At 40.9% G+C, this 23,424-nt stretch overlaps 1 protein-coding gene across 1 annotated transcript in view; it reads left to right on the top strand.

Moving 5' to 3' along the window:
- The window catches only part of KIAA0319L (KIAA0319-like ortholog), a 172,179-nt gene that overhangs the window by 52,450 nt on the left and 96,305 nt on the right, over positions 1 to 23,424 (top strand). Inside the window, exon 3 of the mRNA XM_011995624.1 lies at positions 7,720 to 8,243. Coding sequence (XP_011851014.1) covers positions 7,720 to 8,243 — 524 coding nt within the window. The remainder of the gene's footprint in view (positions 1 to 7,719; positions 8,244 to 23,424) is intronic.

Here is a 23,424-nt window from a genome sequence, read left to right as displayed (position 1 = left end):
TTTTTTTCTTGAGATGGAGTCTCGTTCTGTTGCCCAGGCTGGAGTGCAGTGGCCAGATCTCAGCTCACTGCAAGCTCCGCCTCTCGGGTTCACGCCGTTCTCCTGCCTCAGCCTCCCGAGTAGCTGGGACTACAGGCGCCCGCCACCACACCTGGCTAATTTTTTGTATTTTTTTAGTAGAGACGGGGTTTCACCTTATTAGCCAGGATGGTCTTGATCTCCTGACCTTGTGATCTGCCCGTCTCGGCCTCCCGAAGTGCTGGGATTACAGGCTTGAGCCACCGCGCCCGGCCTGTAAGTGTTTTTTATCTCTAGCATGGATCATACTTTCTAACACAGTAAATGTCTGTTAATTTCGTGTATGTTTACTTTCATCTCTTGCCCATTTATAGACATTTTGGTTGTTAACCCGACTATGTGTGCACTTTTATATTTAGCTTTTTACTCTTAGGGTTACATTGTAAACAATTTTCCATCTTGCTACCTGGTCTTTATAATGATCTTTTAATGATAGTTGTTAAGTTGCTATGCCATAATTCACTTAACCATTACCCCAGGAAGAACTAATAGAATAGAATATACAAAGGTAGAATGGCCTGCCTTGTTAATGAATTCTCAACTACAGGAGGTAATTTAAAAGACTGGAAAATACTTTGAATTGTTTTAGAGGGGATTTTAGCTCCAGATGGGAATTGAACTAAATATATTTAAAAAATCTTTCTTTCCCTGAAATTTGGGAATTCTATGTTTTGTGGCCTCTGTAAGTGAATGTGAACCTTGTGTGTTTGAGTATATAAATTTCAAAATGTTAAAGACATCACTCTCACAAATATAAAGGAAATGTTTGTCCGAGATTTAACTCATGAATGAGGGAATCAGTGGGCAATAAAACTGCTTTTGAGAAACACAAATTTATGTTGTCAGTCAGGAAAAGAATGATGAAATAAGTTTGTAAATTAGATGTGAAATATTAATATCTTACAGAGCACTGAAACTAAAACATTGGAAGTTATGTATATTATTTTTGTTTTGTTTTATTTTTTTGAGACAGGATCTTACTGTCTCCCAGGCTGGAGTGTGATGGCATCATCATAGCTTAATGCAGCCAGTATCTTCCAAGCTCAAGCAATCCTATTGCCTCAGCCTCCTGAGTAGCTGGGACTGCAAGTGCACACCGCCACACCTGGCTGATTTTTTAAGTTTTTGGTAAAGACGAGGTCTTGCTATGTTGCCCGGGCTGGTCTCAAACTTCTGAGCTCAAACAATTCTCCTGTCTCAGCTTTCCAAAGTGTATGGGAGTGAGCCATCATGTGCAGCCAGAGGTTATATTTTATACAGGACAGAAAAAAAAATATATATGTATATGATATATATATAAAAATCAAAATCATTTATAACTTATCAATATTCTATACATTAACATCTAAATTTAGGCTCTACTCAGTAGTAAATAGTGAATCAAACAAAGGTACATTCTCTTAGACTAGAGGTTGGCAAGCTTTTTCTTAAAGGGCCAGATGGTAAATATTTTAGGCTTTGTGGGCTGTAAGTTGTATTACAACTACTTAACTCTGCCATGGTAGAGCAAAGGCAACTATAGATAACACATACATAAATGAGTTCCAATAAAAAATTTATTTACAAAAACAGGCAGCAGTCTAAATTGGTCCCTGTTCTATATTGCCCCCTGGTTTACTGAATCTGTAGTAATATCCCTTCTTTCATTCTTTTTTTTTTTTTTTGAGTTGGAGTCTCATCCTGTTACCCAGGCTGGAGTACAGTGGTGTGATCTCAGCTCACTGCAACCTCCACCTCCTGGGTTCAAGCAATTCTCCTGCCTCAGCCTCCCAAGTAGCTGGAATTACAGGCACACACCACTATGCCCAGTTAATTTTTGTATTTTTAGTAGAGGTGGGATTTCACCATGTTGGCCAGGCTCGTCTTGAACTCCTAACCTCAAGTGATCTGCCTGCCTTGGCCTCCCAAAGGCTGGGATGACAGGCATGAGCCACTGCACCTGGCCCCTTCTTTCATTCTTGATTCTGGTAACTTGACTGCTCCTTTTTTTTTTCGTGTGGTCAGTTGGACTAGAGCTTTATCAGCTTTACTGATCTTTTGAACAACCAGATTTTTGTTTCATTGATTTTTCTCTATTGTTTTTTGTTTGATTACTCTTATCTTTATCATTTCTTTCCTTTACTTACTTTGGGGTTTACTTTACTCTTTTTTTTCCCGGATTTTATGATGGAAGCAAAGATCATTGAATTTTTTTTTTTTTTTTTTGGTCAAAGTTTGTCTTTTATTTTTCCAGATCTTTTTATTTTATTTTATTTATTTTTTCGAGACAGAGTCTTGCTCTATTGCCCAGGCTGGAGTGCAGTGGCATGATCTTGGCTCACTGCAACCTCCCCCTCCCATTTCCAGCAGTTCTCCTGCCTCAACCTCCTGAGTAGCTGGGATTACAGATGTGCACCACCACACCTGGCTAATTTTTGTATTTTTGGTAGAGACGGAGTTTTACCATGTTGGACAGGCTGGTCTTGAACTCCTAACCTCAAGTGATCCATCCGCCTCAGCCTCCCAAAGTGCTGGGATTACAGGCATGAGCCACCACACCTGGCTTAGATCTTTTTGAATCCAGGTAATATATGTAGACAAACAAAAATAGCTTCATTGTTAAAAATATAAATAAGAACATAATATATAGATTTTCTGCAACTTGTGTTTTTCACTTAAGTCATCAAGGGGGATATTTCTGTGACTATATAAAATTCTATGCCATTTCTTTCAAATGGTACATAGTATTCTATAGTAACTATTTCCATACTGACAGACATTTAGATTCTTCAGCTATTTCACTAATAGAAACCATATTATGGTGAACATTCTTACAAGTGAGAAGGTTTCTAGATAGAGGTGCACTTATTAAATATCTCCTCTTTGATGTCAGAAGAAATAAACTACTTTTGCATGTTTACCACACTAACTACATTTCATGACTCATTCTTTTTAAAATTTTTAATTTTTATCTTTTATAGAGATGGGGTCTCACTGTGTTGCCCAGTCTGGTCTTGAACTCCTGGGCTCAAGTCGTCCTCCCACCTCATCTTACCAAAGTCCTGGTATTATAGGCATGAGCCACCATGCCTGGCTTGATGACTTTGTTATAAATTTTCTTATGTTGTTTAAGGGCTGAACTTTGGGAAAAAGCTTCCCACATTCCTTACATTCATAAGATGGATTTTCTGATTTTCAGCAAGGCCTTGGCTGTACCTGAAAGCTTTCCCATATTTCTTATAGTGAAAGGTTTTTTGTTTTTTGTTGTTTTCCCCTCAGTATGAATTCCTTGATGTGCAGTAAGAGTTGAGCTCTTTGTAAAGGCTTTCCTACAGTCATTGTCCTGATAGGGTTTATTTCCACTATGAGTTTTCTGATGCCCAGCAAAGGAGATTTGCCCAGCACATCTTCCTATACCTGAGAAATATTTCACATTTAATATGGTGATAGAGTTTATCTCCTGTATGAAATCTTTGATGACTAATAAGAGTCAAACTGTTACTAAAGGCTTTTCTGTATTTATTACACCAATGTACTTTTTCACAAAGATGGTTTTTCTGCTGCTCCAACACAGTTGAGTTATCTCTGAAAGCTTTCCCACATTCCTTACATTTAAAAGGCTTTTCTCAGCCAGGCGTGGTGACTCACACCTGTAATCCCAACACTTTGGGAAGCGAAGGTCCGGGGATTGCTTGAGCCTAGGAGTTTAAGAGCAGCCTGGGCAACACAGGGAGACCCCATCTCTGACAAAAAGTTAAAAAAATTAGCTAGACATGGTGATGCTCACCTGTAGTCCTAGCATCTTGGGAGGCTGAGGCAGGAGGATCGCTTGAGCCCGAAGGTCAAGGCTGCACTGAGCTGTGATGTGCCACTGCACTCCAGCCTGGGCAGTAGAACGGGACCCTGTCTCTAAATAAATAAATGTGTGTTTCTAAAAGGCTTATCTCTACTGTGTTTTCTCTCCTGATGAGTAAGGACTGCCTTCTGAACAAAGTTTCCCACAGTCATGTTTGTAGAGTTCCTGACTGTATGAATTCTCTGATGACTTGAAAGGACAGTTTTGGCTACGCGTGGTGGCTCACGCCTTGCTCTGCAGTGACAGAGACTCCCTCTCAAAAAAAAAAAAAAAAAAAAAAAAGCCGGGCGCGGTGGCTCACGCCTGTAATCCCAGCACTTTGGGAGGCCGAGGCAGGCAGATCACAAGGTCAGGAGATCGAGACCATCCTGGCTAACACGGTGAAACCCCATCTCTACTAAAAATACAAAAAATTAGCCTGGCGTGGTGGTGCGTGCCTGTAGTCCCAGCTACTCGGAGGCTGAGGCAGGAGAATGGCCTGAACCCAGGAGGCGGAGCTTGCAATGAGCCGAGATCGTGCCACTGCACTCCAGTCTGGGCGACAAAGCGAGACTCCGTCTCAAAAAAAAAAAAGAAAGGACAGTTTTTTTCTGAAAGCTTTTTCACATTTATTGCATTTATGGTATTTCTCTCTAGAATAAATTCTCTGATGATTAGTAAATGTTGAGTACTTGAGGAATTTGCCACATTCAATACATCTATAAAGTTGCTCGCCTATGTGAGTTTATGATGATTTGAAAGGGGTGATAGTGGGATAGTCTGCTCATAAAGACTATTCCACATTCTTTATATTTATGTGGTTTCTCACTAGTATGATTGCTCTGGTGGCTAAAAAGAGGAAGAGTTGTATTCAAATTGTACTTTCCCACATTCTTTGCATTTATAGCACTGCGTCTCTGTGGAGCCTCCTCCCTCTCAATCCAGGCCTCTTTCTATCATGATGCTTTTTGTTTGCTCTTGCAGAACGTCAGAGTATTTTGCTCTAGAGTTAAGATCTTTGTTTCAAACCAGTTCTCTGGGACTGCAGAGGTACCTGACGCAATTCTGACGCCTCCATCCAGGCTCTACTCCTTGCTGCAGTTGGATGATTAGTTTTGGTTTGAAAGAGAGAAGCCCACAGACATAAGATTCCCATAGTTTCCAGCATCACATGGCTGTACACATCCTGTTAAGTGTATTAGGGTATCCCCGTTCAAGCTGGGTACAGGCCACAGCCACATCCCCAGATGTCAGTGGTCCCTGGATCTGGGCCATCTGTCTCCTGAACTGTCTCCCAGATAAAGGCAGATAACCCTGTGTATGCTAATAGTTCTGGAGGCTAGAAATCCAAAATCAAGGTGTTAGAAGGGTTGATATCTTTGGAGACTGGAGGTAGAATTCCTTCCTTGCCTCCCCCTAGCTTCTAGTGGTCTCTGTCAATCCTTGGCTTTCCTTGGCTTGCAGCTGTATTACTCCAGTCTCTGCCTCTGTCATCACATGTCATTTTCTCCATGTGTCTCTCTAAATCATTGATTTTATAGACTTTTCTTCTATGAAATAAGCATTTAAAATTATGAATGTCCCTCTAGACATTGCTTTAACTGCATCTCACAAATTTTTATATATTGTGTTATTTTCATTCAGTTCAAAATATTTTCTAATTTCCCTTATGCAGTTTCAACCTATACCTTGGTAAATCAGTATTCAGCCAAAACTGAAGGTGACTACTGTTCAGATTTCTGGAGCTCTTTCACTGTGTAGCTTCCTCCTTTCTGGTACTTTGTTAAAACATTCTAGCTACCAGTCACCCTGAACTCTGTCCACCCAATTTAGCAGCTGTCCTATTATGCTTGCCTTCTCCTCACCTGTGCCACAGTCTGGAGCATGCCTCCAGCAGAAAGCCAAGGGATTCATAGAGCTCACCTGGTTTGTTTCCTTTCTCTCAGGGATCACAGGCCTGCACTGTATGTTGTCCAGTGTCTAAAAACAGTAGCTTTATATATTTTGTCTAGTTTTCTAGTTACTCATGGTGGGAAGGCAAGCCCCATAGCAATTCCTTCTTCAAGAGCAGAAGTGGAAGTTGCATTGCATTTTTAAAAATTAAATAATATATCAACTTACAAAAAAGTACAGATAGTTTTCATCTGTGTTGACCTCTTAAGTATGAGAAAATTATTATGAGAAGAATGAGGGAAAGTTGAGATAAAGGTAAAAAATAGTAGTTACTGATCTAACAATTTGATTTCAACAAAGTCTATTCACTCAGTTAGCTATTACCAAGATTTTTACTATTGGCGCCTGTGTGGAAAGGTGAATAAAAATGAGGGGGTATTTCTGTATCTCTTGGTAGCTTAATTTTTTTTTTCGTGGTTGCTATTTCTTCATCTTTTTTAAAGGAAGTTCTGTTTTCTGTGGCCTTCTAAATTGCCTGGTCTGGTGGTAGGTTGGTGCCAGTGCTGGCTTCCATAGTGCTCCTGACTCAATAGTCTAGAAGCTTGCCTTTATCTTCCTTTTCTCTTTCAGTTGATTAGTTTCCACATTTAGTCTGTTGGATATTTAGTAAGTGTTCTGTGGGCGTCAGATTGGCTTTGGCTGATTGTCAGTTGCTTTCGTTAGAGCTCTTTTCAGTTGTGTGTACATGCAGACATGATTATCCATATCTTCAGTGTTTTGATTCTATTGCATATTTTTTCTATGTAATTTTAACATATATTTTATGTTATAACCCCAGGGCCAGGACTAGGGTAAGGAGAGAGGTGCCCAGAGCACAGAATTTAAAGAGACACTCACTATGAAGGTCCTGTGAGCCAACCCTGCACTGGAATGACTCTGAAAGTGAGCACCTCCTTAAATGTTGTGCCTGAGGCACCTCTCTTGCCTCACCCTGGCTCTGTTTCTATATAATCCTGACAATAACTGGTAATAGACACCAATAGAGCCAGTACTTTAAAATGAACTCACATAATCACGTTCATTTAGAACAAATTTTGATTTCATCTAAGAAAACAGAGGTGAGATACTATTTCAGAAAAATCAATGCCATACCTGAAGTAATTAAAACAGTCCAAAGTTTATCCATAAGCAGCATTAGCCAGAATTTTGGACTATATTATCTAGGTTACCCATAGCATGTCACTGTTGTGTTTATGTTCCATTATTTCTTATCATGACATGACTTGTCATTAGGAGGTTCTTTCTAGCAGAATTGCTCTCATGTTTAAAAGTTTTGGTAATCTTGACTACTACTCTGGCTGATACTATGATATGCAAAACCATTTGACTTTGGCAAATGATTGGTTAAAGAATGAATGTGCCTATAACCTGCATGAGGTTCAGAGTACTCAGTCTGTGTTGCTGGCAATTTGCTGGGGAAAATATTCCACTTGTTCAGCTACCTGTTCTTCTGGTCCCACAGTTCTCACATCGTCCCTGAGAAATACCTTGGAGGTCAGTGGGAGATCATCAGGTATTGGGACTCTGCCCCTTTCCTCCCAACTTGCCACTTCCCTGCATATGCTTCCATCAGAATACCTCTTTTTTTTTTTTCCTGTTTATGAACTGAAATTCTGTGTAAAGGGTCTCCATGGCAGGAACTCATTGAGAAAGGGAACCATTAATGAATGTGGAGCAGTATTTCTAGAACCTAAAATTTCCGAAGACAAAAAACACTCTCTTTCACTTCCTTTGCTCCACTCACTAGATGGCTTTCTCACCCTCTTAAAAACTTGTCTTCGAAATAGCCTCAAATGTTAGTACTCAGGGCTCTTTATGGAGCACTAGTCTCTGTTTTTATTTCATCTGAAAATGTTTTCATTCTTTGTTTTTAGATGCCAGTGAGAGCAGGTGCCAGCAGGGGAAGACACAATTTGGAGTTGGCCTGAGATCTGGGGGAGAAAATCACCTCTGGCTTCTTGAAGGAACCCCCTCTCTCCAGTCATGTTGGGCTGCCTGCTGCCAGGACTCTGCCTGCCATGTCTTTTGGTGGCTAGAAGGGATGTGCATTCAGGCAGACTGCAGCAGGCCCCAGAGCTGCCGGGCTTTTAGGACACACTCCTCCAATTCCATGCTGGTGTTTTTAAAAAAATTCCACACTGCAGATGATTTGGGCTTTCTACCTGAAGATGATGTACCACATCTTCTGGGGCTAGGTTGGAACTGGGCATCTTGGAGGCACAGCCCACCCAGAGCTGCACTCAGACCTGCTGTATCTTCCAGTGACCAGCAGAACTTAATCAGGAAGCTTCAGAAGAGAGGTAGTCCCAGTGAAGTAGTTACACCTATAGTAACACAGCATTCTAAAGTGAATGACTCCAGCGAATTAGGTGGTCTGACTACCAGTGGCTCTGCAGAGGTAAGCATGCTATGAATAAGGAGCAGAGAAATGGTTAAATCTGCTCTTATATTTGGTATACATGAACAATGAAGCTGATGCTTGCGGGCAGTACTCGTAGGCTGAGGAATGTATATATAAAGCTGCTTGGTGTCAGCTTCGTTGGTGCTGCCCAGATGTACGAAGGGTAATTTGACCCTAGAGATGTTCATTCTATGTAGGTCTGACCATTGTTTTGGTAAATGCAGAAAGCTGCTCATTATCTAGTCTAAGCTGGTTCTTGGCTACAGGTAAGTATAGTTGTGTGGCTATTAGCATCCACCAACCATTCTGCAGTGTTTTCTGCCAGATTGCAAAACAGTTTATTGATGTGGTTACAGTCAAGTTCTCCTCCTCCATCTCTCGCCTGTAAACACATTCTTTATGAGGTAGTATTTATTCCAGTCAGAATTAACCATGCCTGGTACCACAGATGAAGATCTGACCTGCTGGGCTGTGGAGCAGGATGTGGCCATTAGCCAAGAGGTCTCTGAAGTGAATTCTCACCAAGCTGTATATGCCAAGGGAGCTACCACCAGTAGAGTTTATTCTGTTTATTATGTTTCTTCATTGTTGATCTCCTTGAGAAAATGATTAAAAGGAATGACTCATTCTCTGCTCAGTCTTCCTTGATTGCTGTAACTTATTTTCGTATTTGTTTTGTCCTAGTTGTCTCTATCAAGTTGAAGCCAGAGTGGGCTACCACATGCCAGGCACTCTGTATACTAATTGTTGCGCTGTGTCATTTTGTTTAATTTTCATAGCAATATTTCCAAGTAGGTATTATTAGCCCTGTTTACCTGGTGAGAAAACTGAGGCCCAGAGAGGTTAAACAATTTGCCAGTGATCATGCATCATAGCTAGAATTGGAACCCAGATTTAATAATAAGAAAAAAACTTTTTAGTGAAATATTATAGAACAATCCTAGATTTAATATGCCCATAAACATTTATGGATACCTACTGTCAATGTCAGGTACTTTTCTAAGCCTTAGAGATACAAAGGTGAATAAGAATGGTTCATGCCCTCAGGGAATTTATAATCTAGTGGAGACGGATACATGAAGATAGGTATTACAGTGGTGTGTAATTATTCCTTTAACATACTTATGTACACAATACAGTAAGAACACAAAGAAGTGATTCACTTGAGCAGGCAAGTGGTGTGTATGTGCAGGTAAGACTTCTTAGAGATTTTTAACATTTCTGGAAGGATGTGTAGGATTGTACTGGGGCGGGGTTAATGATGGTAAAAATCCATTCTGGACAGAGCCACAGTGTCTGTAAAGGCTCAGTCATAGTCATTGTGCATTTACTTGCAAGGTACTATACTAAGCTGGGTACTCAGGATATTACAATAAATAAGATGAATATGATTTCTGCCATAACAAGGCTTATACTCTGGCAAGGAATATTACATTTCTAATAATTAAATAATTATAAGCTTGATACGGGTAACGAGTGGGTAAATACAGAGTGCTGTGAAAGCATCCAACAGGCACCTAAAACAACTAAGGTGTCAGGATAGGCCAGTTTAAAGAAGGAAAGTTCAAGCTGAGATTTGAAGTAGGAATTAGGAAAAGAAACAGGGAAAGAATATTTCAGGCAGAGGAAATAACAATTTCAAAATGTGTTAGGTGCCCTAGAGTATGGCAAGCTCAGGAAATTGAGAGAGACTGGCCTTGCTGGGCAAACGGAGAAAGAGAGCTGGTGGTGAAAGAGAAGTCTTGAGAGGTATGCAGAACCTTGAGGCCTTATTAAAATAATTGATTTTTATCTGAAGATCAGTGGGAAGTCATTAGGGAGTTTTAAGTAGGGAATGACATAATTGGATAGTGGCTGTGTGGTGAATAGACTGGAAAGGGCGAGAATATACAGTTGACCCTTGAACAGTGTGGGGAACGGGATGCCAACCCCTTGTGCAGTTGAAAATTTGCATAAACTTCTGAATCCCCCAAAATGTAGCTACTGAAAGCCTACTGTTGACTGGAAGCCTTACCAACAAGATAAGCAATCGATTAGCACATATTGTGTATGTCATATGCCTTATATACTGTATTCTTAAAGTAAACTAGAGAAAAGAAAATGTTATTAAGAAAATCGGCTGGTTGCGGTGGCTCATGCCTGTAATCCCAGCACTTTGGGGGGCCAAGGCGGGTGGATCACAAGGTCAGGAGATCAAGACCATCCTGGCTAACATGGTGAAACCTCATCTTTACTAAAAATACAAAAAATTAGCTGGTCGTGGTGGCAGGCGCCTGTAGTCCCAGCTACTCGGGAGGCTGAGGCAGGAGAATGGCGTGAACCTGGGAGGTGGAGCTTGCAGTGAGCCGAGATTGCGCCACTGCACTCCAGCCTGGGCAACAGAGTGAGACTCTGTCTCAAAAAAAAGAAAAGAAAAGAAAATCATAGGGGGCCGGCATGGCAGCTTATGCCTGTAATGTCAGCATTGGGGTAGGCTGAGGCAGGTGTATCACTTGAGGTCAGGAGTTCAAGACTAGCCTGGCCAACATGATGAAACCCCATCTCTACTAAAAACACAAAAATTAGCCAGGCGAGGTGGCACACACCTGTAATTCCAGCTACTTGGGAGGCTGAGGCATGAGAATTGCTTGAACCCAGGCGGTGGAGGTTGCAGTGAGCTGAGATTGCACCACTACACTCCAGACTGGGTGACAGAGCAAGACTCTGTCTCCAAAAAAAAAAAAAAGAAAAAGAAAAAGAAAATCCCAAGGGAAAATATATTTAGTATTCATTAAGTGGAAGTGGATCATCTTACAGGCATCCTTGTTGTCTTCACGTTGAGTAGGCTGAGGAAGAGGAGTAGTTGGTCTTACTGTCTCGGGTGGCAGATTCACAAGAAAATTCACACATAAGTGGACCTGCGCAGCTCAAGCCTGTATTGTTTAAGGGCCAACTGTATGTGGCCTAGTAAAATAGGAGGCTCTTCAGGCAAGAGAACCATTGTACTAAAAAGAGATTAAAGACAGGAAAAAGGATAAATAACGAATAATCCCTTAGAGCTGTGGTTCTCAAACTTTAGCATGCATCAGACTCACTTGGAGGCCTTGTTAAAAATAAATTGGTCTTTGTTTCTTGCTCTGAGGAGATGGAAATAAAAAAGATTGCTGGGCCCCAACTCCACAGTTTCTGACTCAGTAGGTCTGGAGTGTGTTCTGAGAATTTTCATTTCCAAAAAGTTCCTGGAGTGTGCCAATGCTGCTGCCCAGGGACCATGCTTTGAGAACCACTGCCTTATAGGGCAGGAGGGTTAGAATACTGAGCACAGAGTACAATATTAGTCTTAATCAGGATACCTCCTTCGCTGTGACAGAGAGAAAGGATTGGGTAGGACACAGCTAGGGTGGGTTTATATACTGAGTAGAAGGAAATTGTTGTAGTTCTCATCTCATTCCTGTTTATTCTTAAGTGTGATAGATCATTTATGAAGAGTCGAAACAGAGGTAGGTGAGATTGGGGTGAGTGGGTCATAGACAGAAAAATCAGAGGTTTAGGGAGTGGGGTAAAGATCTAAAATAGCCATTGTGAAGAATAGAAGATGGCAAACTAGGTAAGGAAATAGAAAGATTGCTGGGTAGCCTTGAAGATGGAGACCATGCATTTATAACTGTGGTGCTGATCTTTACAGTTGTGTGATTCTCCTCAGTGGCTCTCAGGAGCTCTGTCAAGAAAAGCCTGATAATTTGATTCATTCAAGATAGGAACTTTGCTAGGTAGTTTGTACAGAAGGAAAATGAGGTATGGAAATTGAGGCTGTTGTAAAAAGAGTGGTTGAGAGATAGTAGGACAAAGTATAGAAAGAGGCAAGGATAGGAAGGTGCTACAGAAGTAGACAAGTTTTGCATTTAGAGGTTACCATGATGGGAAGCACATGTAGGAGGAATGGGTAATTGTGAGTGCTGGAAGGATAGGAGGTGGTGGTCAGAGTATGTAATATTTGAATTTAAGATTTTGGAGGTGGAGAAGTTCTGATGGTGGAATCTAGGGTGAGCTGTCGAAGAGGGTTGCTGGGGTAGAGTGGAGAAGAAGCTTATTGGAGGCAAGGAGCTCAAAGAACCAAGCAAGCTCAAAGAACATGTTAAATGAGTTACCCCTGTGGACATTGAGGTAGTCTTTAATGATGATGATGGTGACCATGATGATGATGATGATGATAGCAGCATTAACTGTTGTTTACTGAGTGTTTACTGTATGCCAGGTACCATTCAGAACCCTTTACATGTATTAACTCTTAATCTATACAACAAATGCTGTGAATTACTATTACTGTTACTTTTTTTTTTTCTTTTTTTTTTTTGAGACGGAGTCTCACTCTGTTGCCAGGCTGGAGTGCAGTGGCGTGATCTCTGCTCACTGCAACCTCTGCCTCCCGGGTTCAAGTGATTTTACTGCCTCAGCCTCCCGAGTAGCTGGTACCACAGGGGCGTGCCAGCACACCCAGCAATTTTTTTTGTATTTTTAGTAGAGATGGGTTTCACCATGTTGGCCAGGGTGGTCTCGATCTCCTGACCTCGTGATCCGCCTGCCTCTGCCTCCCAAAGTGCTGGGATTACAGGCATGAGCCACTGCGCCCGCCTGTTCCTGTTTTATAAATGAGGAAATTCAGGAAAAAAAAGTTAAGGAACATGACCAAGGCAACACAGCTAGGTATATGGTAGAACCAAGATTTGAATCTAGGCAGTCTGATTCTGTTTGGACTCAGTCCTTTTTTTTTTTTTTTGAGACGGAGTTTTGCTCTTATTGCCCAGGCTGGAGTGCAATGGCGCGATCTTGGCTCACTGCAACCTCCGCCTCCTGGGTTGAAGCGATTCTTCTGTCTCAGCCTCCTGAGTAGCTGGTACTACAGGCATGTGCCATCACGCCCAGATAATTTTTTGTATTTTTAGTATAGACAGGGTTTTTCCATGTTGGTCAGGCTGGTATTGAACTCCTGACCTCAGGTGATCTGCCTGCCTCGGCTTCACAAAGTGCTGGGATTGCAGGCGTGAGCCACCACACCTGGCCTGTCATCTTAACTTTCTTACTGTTCAGGTAGGACTTGGGATGAGGAGGACTTTTGAAAGCCAGATGTCAAAGTCATTGGTAAAATAGGAAGAGTGACGAGTTAGTTGGGAGATTCTAGCTGCAATGAGAGTTGAAGTGGCAGCAAGATGGCAAAGGAGAAGAGGATTTTACAGGGAGGTAGAAGAATATTGGTTTGCAGAGGACATCGGGAAGGGGCAGCAAAGAAAATAGCTCCAGCATACTATAGGATAATTATGGCCAGTGAAATTAGAAATGGACCAGTAAAGTTAGAAATATGGTAGATTTAGATCTGACAGTCTCCTGGAGGATGATGAAAATTCAAACTTGGGTCTTACAGAATTCAGGTGTATGCTGGAAGGAAGATCCTGAGGATGTGTTGGCTATAGAGAGTTCTTTCTTCTAGTTTACCATTAGTGGGCAGTGGCAAGAAGTTGCTGCTAGTGAATAGGATTTCAAGACCTTTGTGGTCTATTATGGAGAGTGGGTAGACATGAGGGAAGGAATGTTGAATTTGAACTATGAACCCCAGGAGTGGGAGTGGGCTTTTGCTGCATGCAGTGTTGCATGGAGGTATTACAAAGTTTGGCATTACATATTGAGAACTGCAAGTATTGCTAAAAAAAAAAAAAAAAAAAAAAAAAAAAAATGGGGCAAAGTGAAATCTTCAGATCCAGATAAGTTATATTTGACCTATATCAGGCTTAGGAGCTAGCTTCTTACCCTGAAGGCCATGTATAGCTCTGGAAAGGTGGTAAGATTGCCTTGTGCATTTAGAATTGCCTTGGCATTTCTTTTCGGAGAGAACTTGGGAGTTCAAACTTCTGCTTAATGCACTAGGGAAGGGAAGAGAAAAGTATGCACTGCAGATCTCATTCTAATTAGGGATGACTGGCTAGCAGCACCAGTTTCTAGTTTGTGCTGTTTTCACTAAGGTAGGTCAAGCAGCTCTGCATTCAAAGTGGAGAGAAATTATATCATAAATTGCTTTTGTCTTGCCTGAAATGCCTGCAGAGCTGCAAAGGCATTTGGATTGTCAGTCTGCATTTTTCACTCTTTTGGAAACATACATATATTGAATCCAAAGGCAGATGTTGTGGACCTTTTGCAATTCCAAAAGTAGAAAGGAATGTCATCAATTTATTCCCCTTTCTCAGCTTAAAGAGGGACAAGCCTGTCCTGCTTAGTTTAGGTATTGCACCCTTTCTGCACCATGAACCTCTGAATTGTTTGCAGGAGGAGCACGGAGGCTTGTTGACTGGGTCCTGGAATGTGTACCGTATAAGTAGTCCAGCCAATTAATTGTGTACATTATAAGAACGTGTACAGTTTAAGCAGTTCTGACAATTAATTGCTGCCAATCCTGCTATGTGGCAGAGAAAAAAGTGCTTTATTTGAGTGCAGGAAATGAAAGTCCACTTAGGTATTCCTGCGTGTAAGGTTTGGCTTTAGGAAGACTGAAGTGTTCTCTCTAACAGCATCAGCTCCCTGTTTCCAGTCAATAATCACACACGGCATTTTGACCCTTAGCAAGCCAGTGGCTTTCTGTGAAACAAATAAATGACTTAGAGGATAAATGAGCCAACCACCCAGATAGCCGTCTGCTGCCTTCTTTTACTGAGAACTCTTGTGCTGGCTCCATGTAAGGCCTGAGCTTACCTCTTATCAGAAGATAGAGTGTGGGGTGTGGGCAGCAACAGAGGGATAACCTTACGAAACTGATGACAGAAACCTAAGCAGTGCTGTTTCCCTTCATGTTTTGTTGTTTTGGGTTTGTTTTTCAGGTTTTTTTTTTTTTTTTTTTACTTGTTTGTTTGTTTTTGTTGTGTTAGTTCTTGGACCACAACACCCTTTCCTTATTTTTTTTCCCTTCATGACTACCCATTTTCTCCTCTAATCTCCTAATAGTTCTGATTCTTTAATCTACTTATCTAGCTTTTGCTGTGTACAGTGAGTTTGAAATTGTGTTTATTGGCTACTTTGTAAGCTAATTTATTGTCTTAATTCATTCAGGCTGCTGTAACAGACTACCATAAACTGGGTGGTTTATAAACAACAGAAATTTATTTCTCACTGTTGCTTGGAGGCTGGGAAATCCCAACTGAAGGTGCTGGCCGATTTGGTGTCTAGTGAGGGGCCAGTCTGCATAGACACTGCATTCTAGCTATGTTCTCACATGGTGGAAGAGGAAGACAAACTCTCTCTGGTCCATTTTCTAAGAGCCCTAATCACATTCACAAGGGCTCCAACTTCATGACCTAATTACCTTCCAAAGGCCCTGCCTCCTAATACCATCACTAGGGGGGTTAGCTAGATTTCAACATACAAATTTTGGGAGAACACAAACATTCAGTCTGTAGCACTTACAAAGCAAGAGTTGGTGGGGATTTTGGTGTGGGTCCCTTAACAACTCCTTACTAACTGGCAGAACTTGACCATCTCTTGTTAACACCGCAGGTGTCATCCCTCTCTTTCCCATTTAGTGGATGGTCTTATTTTCTGTAAGGAGACTCTCAGAAGACTAACTTTTAATTAATTTCTATAAAGATAAACCCTGTCATATTCTCCAGTCTCAGCTTTAGTTGCTGAGAATTGGGATGTGGTGTGTCATTAGACCCCACTGGCTTTGTTACTGCAGGAAGACATTCCTTTCCATTGGTAGGATTTTTATTAGTGACAGTGGTGGGTTTTTATTTCAATATCATTGTGTCTCAAATCAAAATGTGTTGAAAGCTGAATTTTTATAAATTGTTATTTAATATTAAGTAGATACTAGGATAGCATGTGCCTTACCAAGGAGGACCCCTATATGGATTGTGATTATGTGACCAGGTAAGTGTGAACATCCTGTGTGTGGCCTTACAGACTCCTACTTAAAATGGAGTAGATGGTGATGGAGAGTTTTGTTTTGTTATCTTTAATTATGACATTAATTGCTGGGCCTGGCTTACTTAATTTGGAGAGGGTGGCCTCAGAGTGGAGGCAAGGAGAAAGGAAGAAGGAAGAGGAGAAGAGAATTGGAGAGATGGAGAAAGAGAATATGAATCGAAACCTTTCATCATTATGAATAAGACTTCTTGAAGAAGAAACAGATGTATCCACCTGGGCAGTGATTATATGACATATGGTTTGTTCAGAATTGGTTTAGTTTTTATGATTTCTATCCAGTGCTAGAAAAAATTGCTCAAGGAAATTCCACCCAACCCTTTATTATCCCCTAAACATTCTTAGTATTACTTCATAGTTTCTTTTTTTATTTTATTTTATTTTTTAAAGATGGAGTTTCGCTCTTATTGCCCAGGCTGGAGTGCAGTGGTGCAATCTCAGCTCACTGCAACCTCTGCCTCCTGGGTTCCAGTGATTCTCCTGCCTCAGCCTCCCGAGTAGCTGGGATTACAGGCACCCGCCATCATACCCAGCTAATTTTTTGTATTTTTGTAGAGACAGGGTTTCATCATGTTGGCCAGGCTGGTCTTGAACTCCTGACCGCAGGTGATCCACCTGCCTTGGCCTCCCAAAGTGCTTGGATTACAGGCGTGAGCCACCACGCCCAGCCTACTTCATAGTTTCTCAAATAAAATAATTTGTTCCATGTCTGCTGTTTCTGTTTCCTTAAAAATACAGTACATAATTTTTTAAAAATGATAAACAGGCTTTTTCTTTAAAACAAATTATTTTAATAAATGAAAATCTGTCTGCCTAACTTTAAAATAGTCACACTGTTCTTCTACTTCTGGGAATCTGTCTAAAGCAATAGTTTCTAAATAAAACTTTGCACACAATGGTGAGATGATACTTATTTTATGAAAAAAATGAAAGCAGTCTGTCTAATGAGGGGAAAATGGACATTGTGCAACCGTTATAAATATGCTTTTGGGTGCATGAATGGCTCTTTTGTTACTCCTTTCTCCTTTCCACTCCACCCACATGGAATACTTGTTCTTCTGTGGGCGCCATACTTTTAGAAAGCAGCTTTTTTGAAGTATAATTGTCATATCATAAACTGTACATGCTTAAAGTATACAATTTGGTTAGTTTATTTATATCTGTCTCTATAAAACCATCACCATAAAAAGATAATGAATATATGTATCAACTCCAACATTTCTTCTGCCCCTTTGTAATCTGTCCTTCTCACCCCCTCCTGTAGGAAATTGATCTGCTTTTAGTCATTATAGATTGTCTGTAATTTTTAAATAAATTGAATCATATATTACACACATATTTCTTTTTAACAACTTTATTGAGGTATAATTTATATAAGAAAACATTCCTTTTAAGCATATGATTCAGTGGTTTTAGTAAATACTTAGAGTTGTAAATCATTATTACAATCCAGTTTGATAACATTTCTTTTTTTTTTTCCCCCTTTTTCCTGCAGTACAGTTGGATAACATTTCTGTCACCCCCAAAACTTCCCTTGTCCCCGTTTATCCAAAAGTTCCTGTGTGTCATCCCTATTCCCACCCCCAGTCCTAGGCATCCATTGATCTGCTGTCTCTATAAATTTGCATTTTCTAGACTTTGCATTAATATGGAATCATGGAATATGTAGTCTTTTGTGTTTAGCTGCTTTTACTTAGCATAATATTTTTATGTCCATTCATGTCATCACATATGCTAGTAGCTGCTTTTTTTGTTTTTATTTTTGAGATGCAGTCTCACTCTGTTGCTCAGGCTGGGGTGCAGTGGCGCTATTTTTGCTGTCCACAACCTCGACCTCCAGGGTTCAAGTGATTCTTGTGCCTCAGCCTACCAAGTAGCTGGGACTATAGGCATGCGCCACCATGCCCAGCTAATTTTTGTATTTTTTTAAGTAGATACGGGTTTTCACCATGTTGGCCAGGCTGGTCTCAAACTCCTGACCTCAGGTGATCTGTCCACCTCGGCCTCCCAAAGTGGTGGGATTACAGACATGAGCCACTGCACCCAGCCTGTAGTAGCTGGCTTTTAAACATTCCTAAGTTGTATTCTATTGTATAGATATAATTTGTTTATCCATTTACCTGTTAATGGATATTGGATTGCTTCCAGATTTTGGTTATTACAGATTAAGATGCTAGGAACATTTGTGTACAAGTCTTTGTATAGCATATACTTTAATTTCTCCTGGGTAAATATGTGGGAGTGGAACAACTGGGTTACATTGTATGTTTTATTTTATTTTTTATTTTTTTGAGACAGAGTCTCGCTGTGTCACCTAGGCTGGAGTGCGCTGTCACCATCTCGGCTCACTGCAACTTCTGCTTCCTGATTTAAGAGATTCTTTTACCTCAGTCTCCCAAGCAGCTGGGATTACAGGCACCTGCCACCATCCCCAGCTAATTTTTGTATTTTTAGTAGAGACAGGGTTTCACCATGTTGGCCAGGCTGGTCTCAAACCCCTGACCTCAGTGATCTACCCATTTTGGCCTCCCAAAGTGTTGGGATTACGGGCGTGAGCCACTGCACCCTGCCTATATTGTATGGGTATATTTAACTTTTAATCAAACTGCCCAAGTGTTTTTCAAAGTGATTGTACCATTTTACATTTCTGTGAGTAATGTATCAAATTTCCAGTTGCTCCACATTCTTGCCAGCACTTGGTATGGCAAATCTTTTTAATTTTATACATTGTAATAGGTGTTTAATTGAGTCTCATTGTGGTTTTGGTTTGCATTTTCCTAATGACTAATGATGTTGAATATTTTTTGTGTGCTTATTTGCCATTCATGTTTTTTTGGTAAAGTGTTAATATTTTTCCCCATTTTTAAAAAGTGGCAAAAATTATCTGGGTGTGGTGGTGCACACTTGTAGTCCCAGTTATTCAGGAGGCTGAGGCAGGAGAATTGCTTGAGCCTGGGAGGTTGAAGCTGCAGTAAGCTTTGATCATGCCACTACACTCTAGCCTGGGTGACAGAGTGAGACCCTATCTGAAAACAAACAAACAAACAAACAAAAAACAAAAAAAAAAAACTGTGTTGTTTTCTTACATATATATTTTCTGCATACAAGCTCTTTCTCAGATATGTGATTTGCAAATATTCTCTCCCAGTCTGTAACTTATTTTTTCATTCTCTTAGCAGTGTCTTTCAAAGAGCAGATCTTAATTTCGATGAAGTCTGGTTTATTAATGTTTCTTTTATGGATTGTGTTTTTGGTGTTGTAGCTGAGAAAGATTTTCTTCTAAGTTTTCTTCTGAAAGATTCATAATTTTATTTATTTTTTAATTTTTGAGGCGGAGTCTCACCTGGGCTGGAGTGCAGTGACATGATCTTGGCTCACTGCAACCTCCCTCTCCCAGGTTCAAGCGATTCTTCTGCCTTAGCCTTCCAAGTAGCTGAGACTACAGGTGTGCACCACCATGCCTGGATAATTTGTGTATTTTTAGTAGAGATGGGGTTTCACCATGTTGGTCAGGCTGGTCTCAAACTCCTGACCTCAGGTGATCCGCCTGCCTCAGCCTCTCAAAGTGCTGGGATTACAGGCATGAGCCACTGTGCCCAGCTATAAAAGTTTAATAATTTTAGGTTTTACATTTAGGTCTAGGGTTATTTCTTACGTTGTGAGAGCTATGGATAGATTTTTTTTTTTTTTTTTTTTGGGGCATATGAATATCCAGTTGTTTTAGGACATTTTTTCCATCCTTTCTACACTGAATTGCCATTTTACCTTTGTTGAAAATCAATTAAGCACATGTTTATAGGTCTACTTCTCTATACAATTTGGTCTCATTTATCTGTTTGCCTATATTGACATGAGTTCCACACTGTCTTGATAACTATAGCTTTCTTTTTTGAGACAGGGTCTCATTGTGGTTGCTCAGTTGGAGTGCAGTGGTACAGTCTTGGCCCACTGCAGCCTTGACCTTCCGTGCTCAGGTGAATCTCCCACTTCAGCCTCCCAAGTAGCTACGACTATAGGCATGACCACCATGCCTGCTAGTTTCTTTGTTTTTGTTTTTGTTTTTCCCTTTATTATTTTAGTGGAGATGGGGGTTTCACCATGTTGCCCAGGCTGGTCTCGAACTCCTGGACTCAAGCAATCCACCTACCTCAGCCTCCCAAGCTGCTGAGATTATAGGAGTGAGCCACCACGCCTGGCCTAACTCTAGCTTTGTAATATATGTTTATTTTATTTTTTATTTTTATTTTTATTTATTTATTTTCAGATGGAGTCTTGCACTGTTGCCCTGCTGGACTGCAATGGCGCAATCTTGGCTCACTGCAACCTCCGCCTCCCAGGTTCAAGCAATTCTCTTGCCTCAGCCTCCCGAGTAGCTGGGATTATAGGCGCCCACCACCACGCCCAGCTAATTTTTTGTATTTTTTAGTAGAGACGGAGTTTCATTATGTTGGCCAGGCTGATCTTGAACTTCTGACCTCATGATCCACCCACCTCGGCCTCCCAAAGTGCTGGGATTATAGGTGTGAGCCATTGAGCCCAGCTGTAATATATGTTTAAATCAGATGATGTTTAAAAACTTTGTTCTTGATCAAAATTGCCCATTTTAGGTTTTTTGCATGTCCATATAAATTTTAGAATTATCTTGTCAGTTTCTTTTTAAAAAGGCTTCTGGAGGCCAGGCGCGGTGGTTCACGCCTGTAATCCCAGCACTTTGGGAGGCCAAGGCGGGTGGATCACGAGGTCAGGAGATCGAGACCATCCAGGCTAACACGGTGAAACCCCTTCTCTACTAAATATACAAAAAAATTAGCTGGGCGTGGTAACAGGCACCTGTAGTTCCAGCTACTCAGGAGGCTGAGGCAGGAGAATGGTGTGAACCCAGGAGGCGGAGCTTCCAGTGAGCCGAGATCCGGCCACTGCACTCCAGCCTGGGTGACAGAGCAAGACTCTGCCTCAAAAAAAAAAAAAAAAAAGTCTTCTGGAATTTTCACTGGGATTGTATTGGGAGTGTAGATCAATTTGGAGAAACTCATCAGCCTAATAATAATGTTGCATTTTCAGACCCATGAGCACAGTGTATCTCTCCATTTAATTAAATAATCTATCCATTTTCTCAGTGATGTGATGTAGTTTTGGTGTACAGATCTTTTTGTTTGTTTGTTTGAGATAGGGTCTCACTTTGTCACCCAGGCTGGAGTGCAGTGGTGTGATCTTGGCTCTCTGCAGCCTTGACCTCCTGGGCTCAAGTGATCCTCCTGCCTCAGCGCCCCAACTAGCTGGGACTACAAGTGTGTGCTGCCACATCTGGCTAATTTTTTGTAGAGTTATTTCTTCACCATGTTGCCCAGGCTGGTCTCCAGCTCCTGAGTTTAAGCGATCCACCTGCCTCAGCCTCCCAAAGTGCTAGGATTACAGATAAATCTAATGAAAGATGTGCAAGAAAAATATGTATACCAGCTGGGCATTGGTGTACGGATCTTGCACTCTTTTGTCAGGTTTATCTGTAATTCTAAAAAAAATCTAAAAATGTGCAAGATCTGTACACTGACTCCCAGCTAGTGTACAGATCTTGCACGTCTTTATTTTTATTTTTTTGCACCTCCACCTCCAACAGAGATCTTACACGTCTTTTGTCAGATTTATCCATATTTCATTAAAAAGTTTTTGGTGGGTACATAGTAGGTGTATGTATTTGTGTATTTCTTATATTTGATGCTGTTATACTTGATGTTTTCAAAGAACTCAGTGATTGTTGCTGGTATATAGAAGTACAATTACTTTTTGTATATTGGTCTTGTATCTTGTAATCTTGCTAAACTTACTTATTCATTCTGTTAGCATCTTTTTATAAATTCTATAGGATTTTCTCTATATATAATCATATTGTCTATAAATAAAGACAGCTTTACTTCTTCTCCAACCTGGATGCCTCTTATTTCTTTTTCTTGCCTTATTGCCCTGGCTAGAACTTCCACTACAATGTTTTTTATGTATTTTTTCTTTTTGTAGAGATGGGCTCTTGCTTTGTTGTCCAGGCTATGTGGAACTCCTGGCTTCAAGCAATCTTCCTGCCTTAGCCTCTCAAAGTGCTGGGATTACAGGTGTAAGCTGCCATGCTGGGCCTCCAATGCAATGTTGAATCGAAGTGGTGAAAGTCTACATGTTAGCTGTAGGTTTTTTGAAAGCTACAAGTCTGTAAGTCAGCTATAAGTCTGATGTTAGCTGTAGGTTTTTTGAAGATACCTTTCATCAGGTGTAGGGAATTTCTTTCTATTCCTAGTTTGATGTGAGTTTTTATCAGGAATAGTTGATGGATTTTATCAAATGCTTTTTCTGCATCTATTGAGATTTTTTTTGTTGTTTTTAGTATGTTAATATGGTGAATAATATGATTGATTTCAAATGTTAAACCAACCTTATATTCCTGGAGTAAACCCCGCTTTGTCATGATATTATTATTATTTATTTATTTATTATTTTTTGAGATGAAGTGTCACTCTGTCACCCAGGCTGGAATGCAGTGACTTGATCTTGGCTCACTGCAACCTCCGCCTCCAGGGTTCAAGCGATTCTCCTGCCTCAGTCTGCTGAGTAGCTGAGACTGCAGGCGCGTGCCACCACGCCTGGCTAATTTTTATATTTTTAGTAGAGAGGGGGTTTCAGCATATTGGTCAGGCTGGTCTTGAACTCCTGACCTCGTGATCCACCCACCTTGGCTTCCCAAAGTGCTGGGATTACAGACGTGAGCCACCGCGTCTGGCCTGATCATGATATTATTATTTTGGTGTATTTTTATATTTGATTTATCAAATTTTTGTCATGAAGTTTTACATCTGTTTATTGACTGGCCTCATAGAATGAGTTGAGAAATTTTTCCTTTTCTTCAGTCTTCTGGAGGTTTTGTGCAATTGGTATTATTTATTCCTTAAATGTTAAATATAATTCTCCAGTGAACCATCTGTACTTAGAATTTTCTTTGTGAAAAGTTTTAAACTAGAAATTCCAAGCCTGTAATCCCAGCACTTTGGGAGGCTGAGACGGGTGGATCACGAGGTCAGGAGATCAAGACCATCCTGGCTAACACGGTGAAACCCCTTCTCTACTAAAAAGTACAAAGAAAACCAGCTGGGTGAGGTGGCGGGCGCCTGTAGTCCCAGCTACTCGGGAGGCTGAGGCAGGAGAATGGCGTAAACCCGGGAGGCGGAGCTTCCAGTGAGCTGAGATCCGGCCACTG

This window comes from Mandrillus leucophaeus, unplaced genomic scaffold (assembly GCF_000951045.1).
Source record: "Mandrillus leucophaeus isolate KB7577 unplaced genomic scaffold, Mleu.le_1.0 Scaffold493, whole genome shotgun sequence".
Taxonomy (NCBI): Eukaryota; Metazoa; Chordata; class Mammalia; order Primates; family Cercopithecidae; genus Mandrillus; species Mandrillus leucophaeus.
Note: the sequence above shows the minus strand (reverse complement) of the source record. Positions and strands in the feature narration are given on the sequence as shown.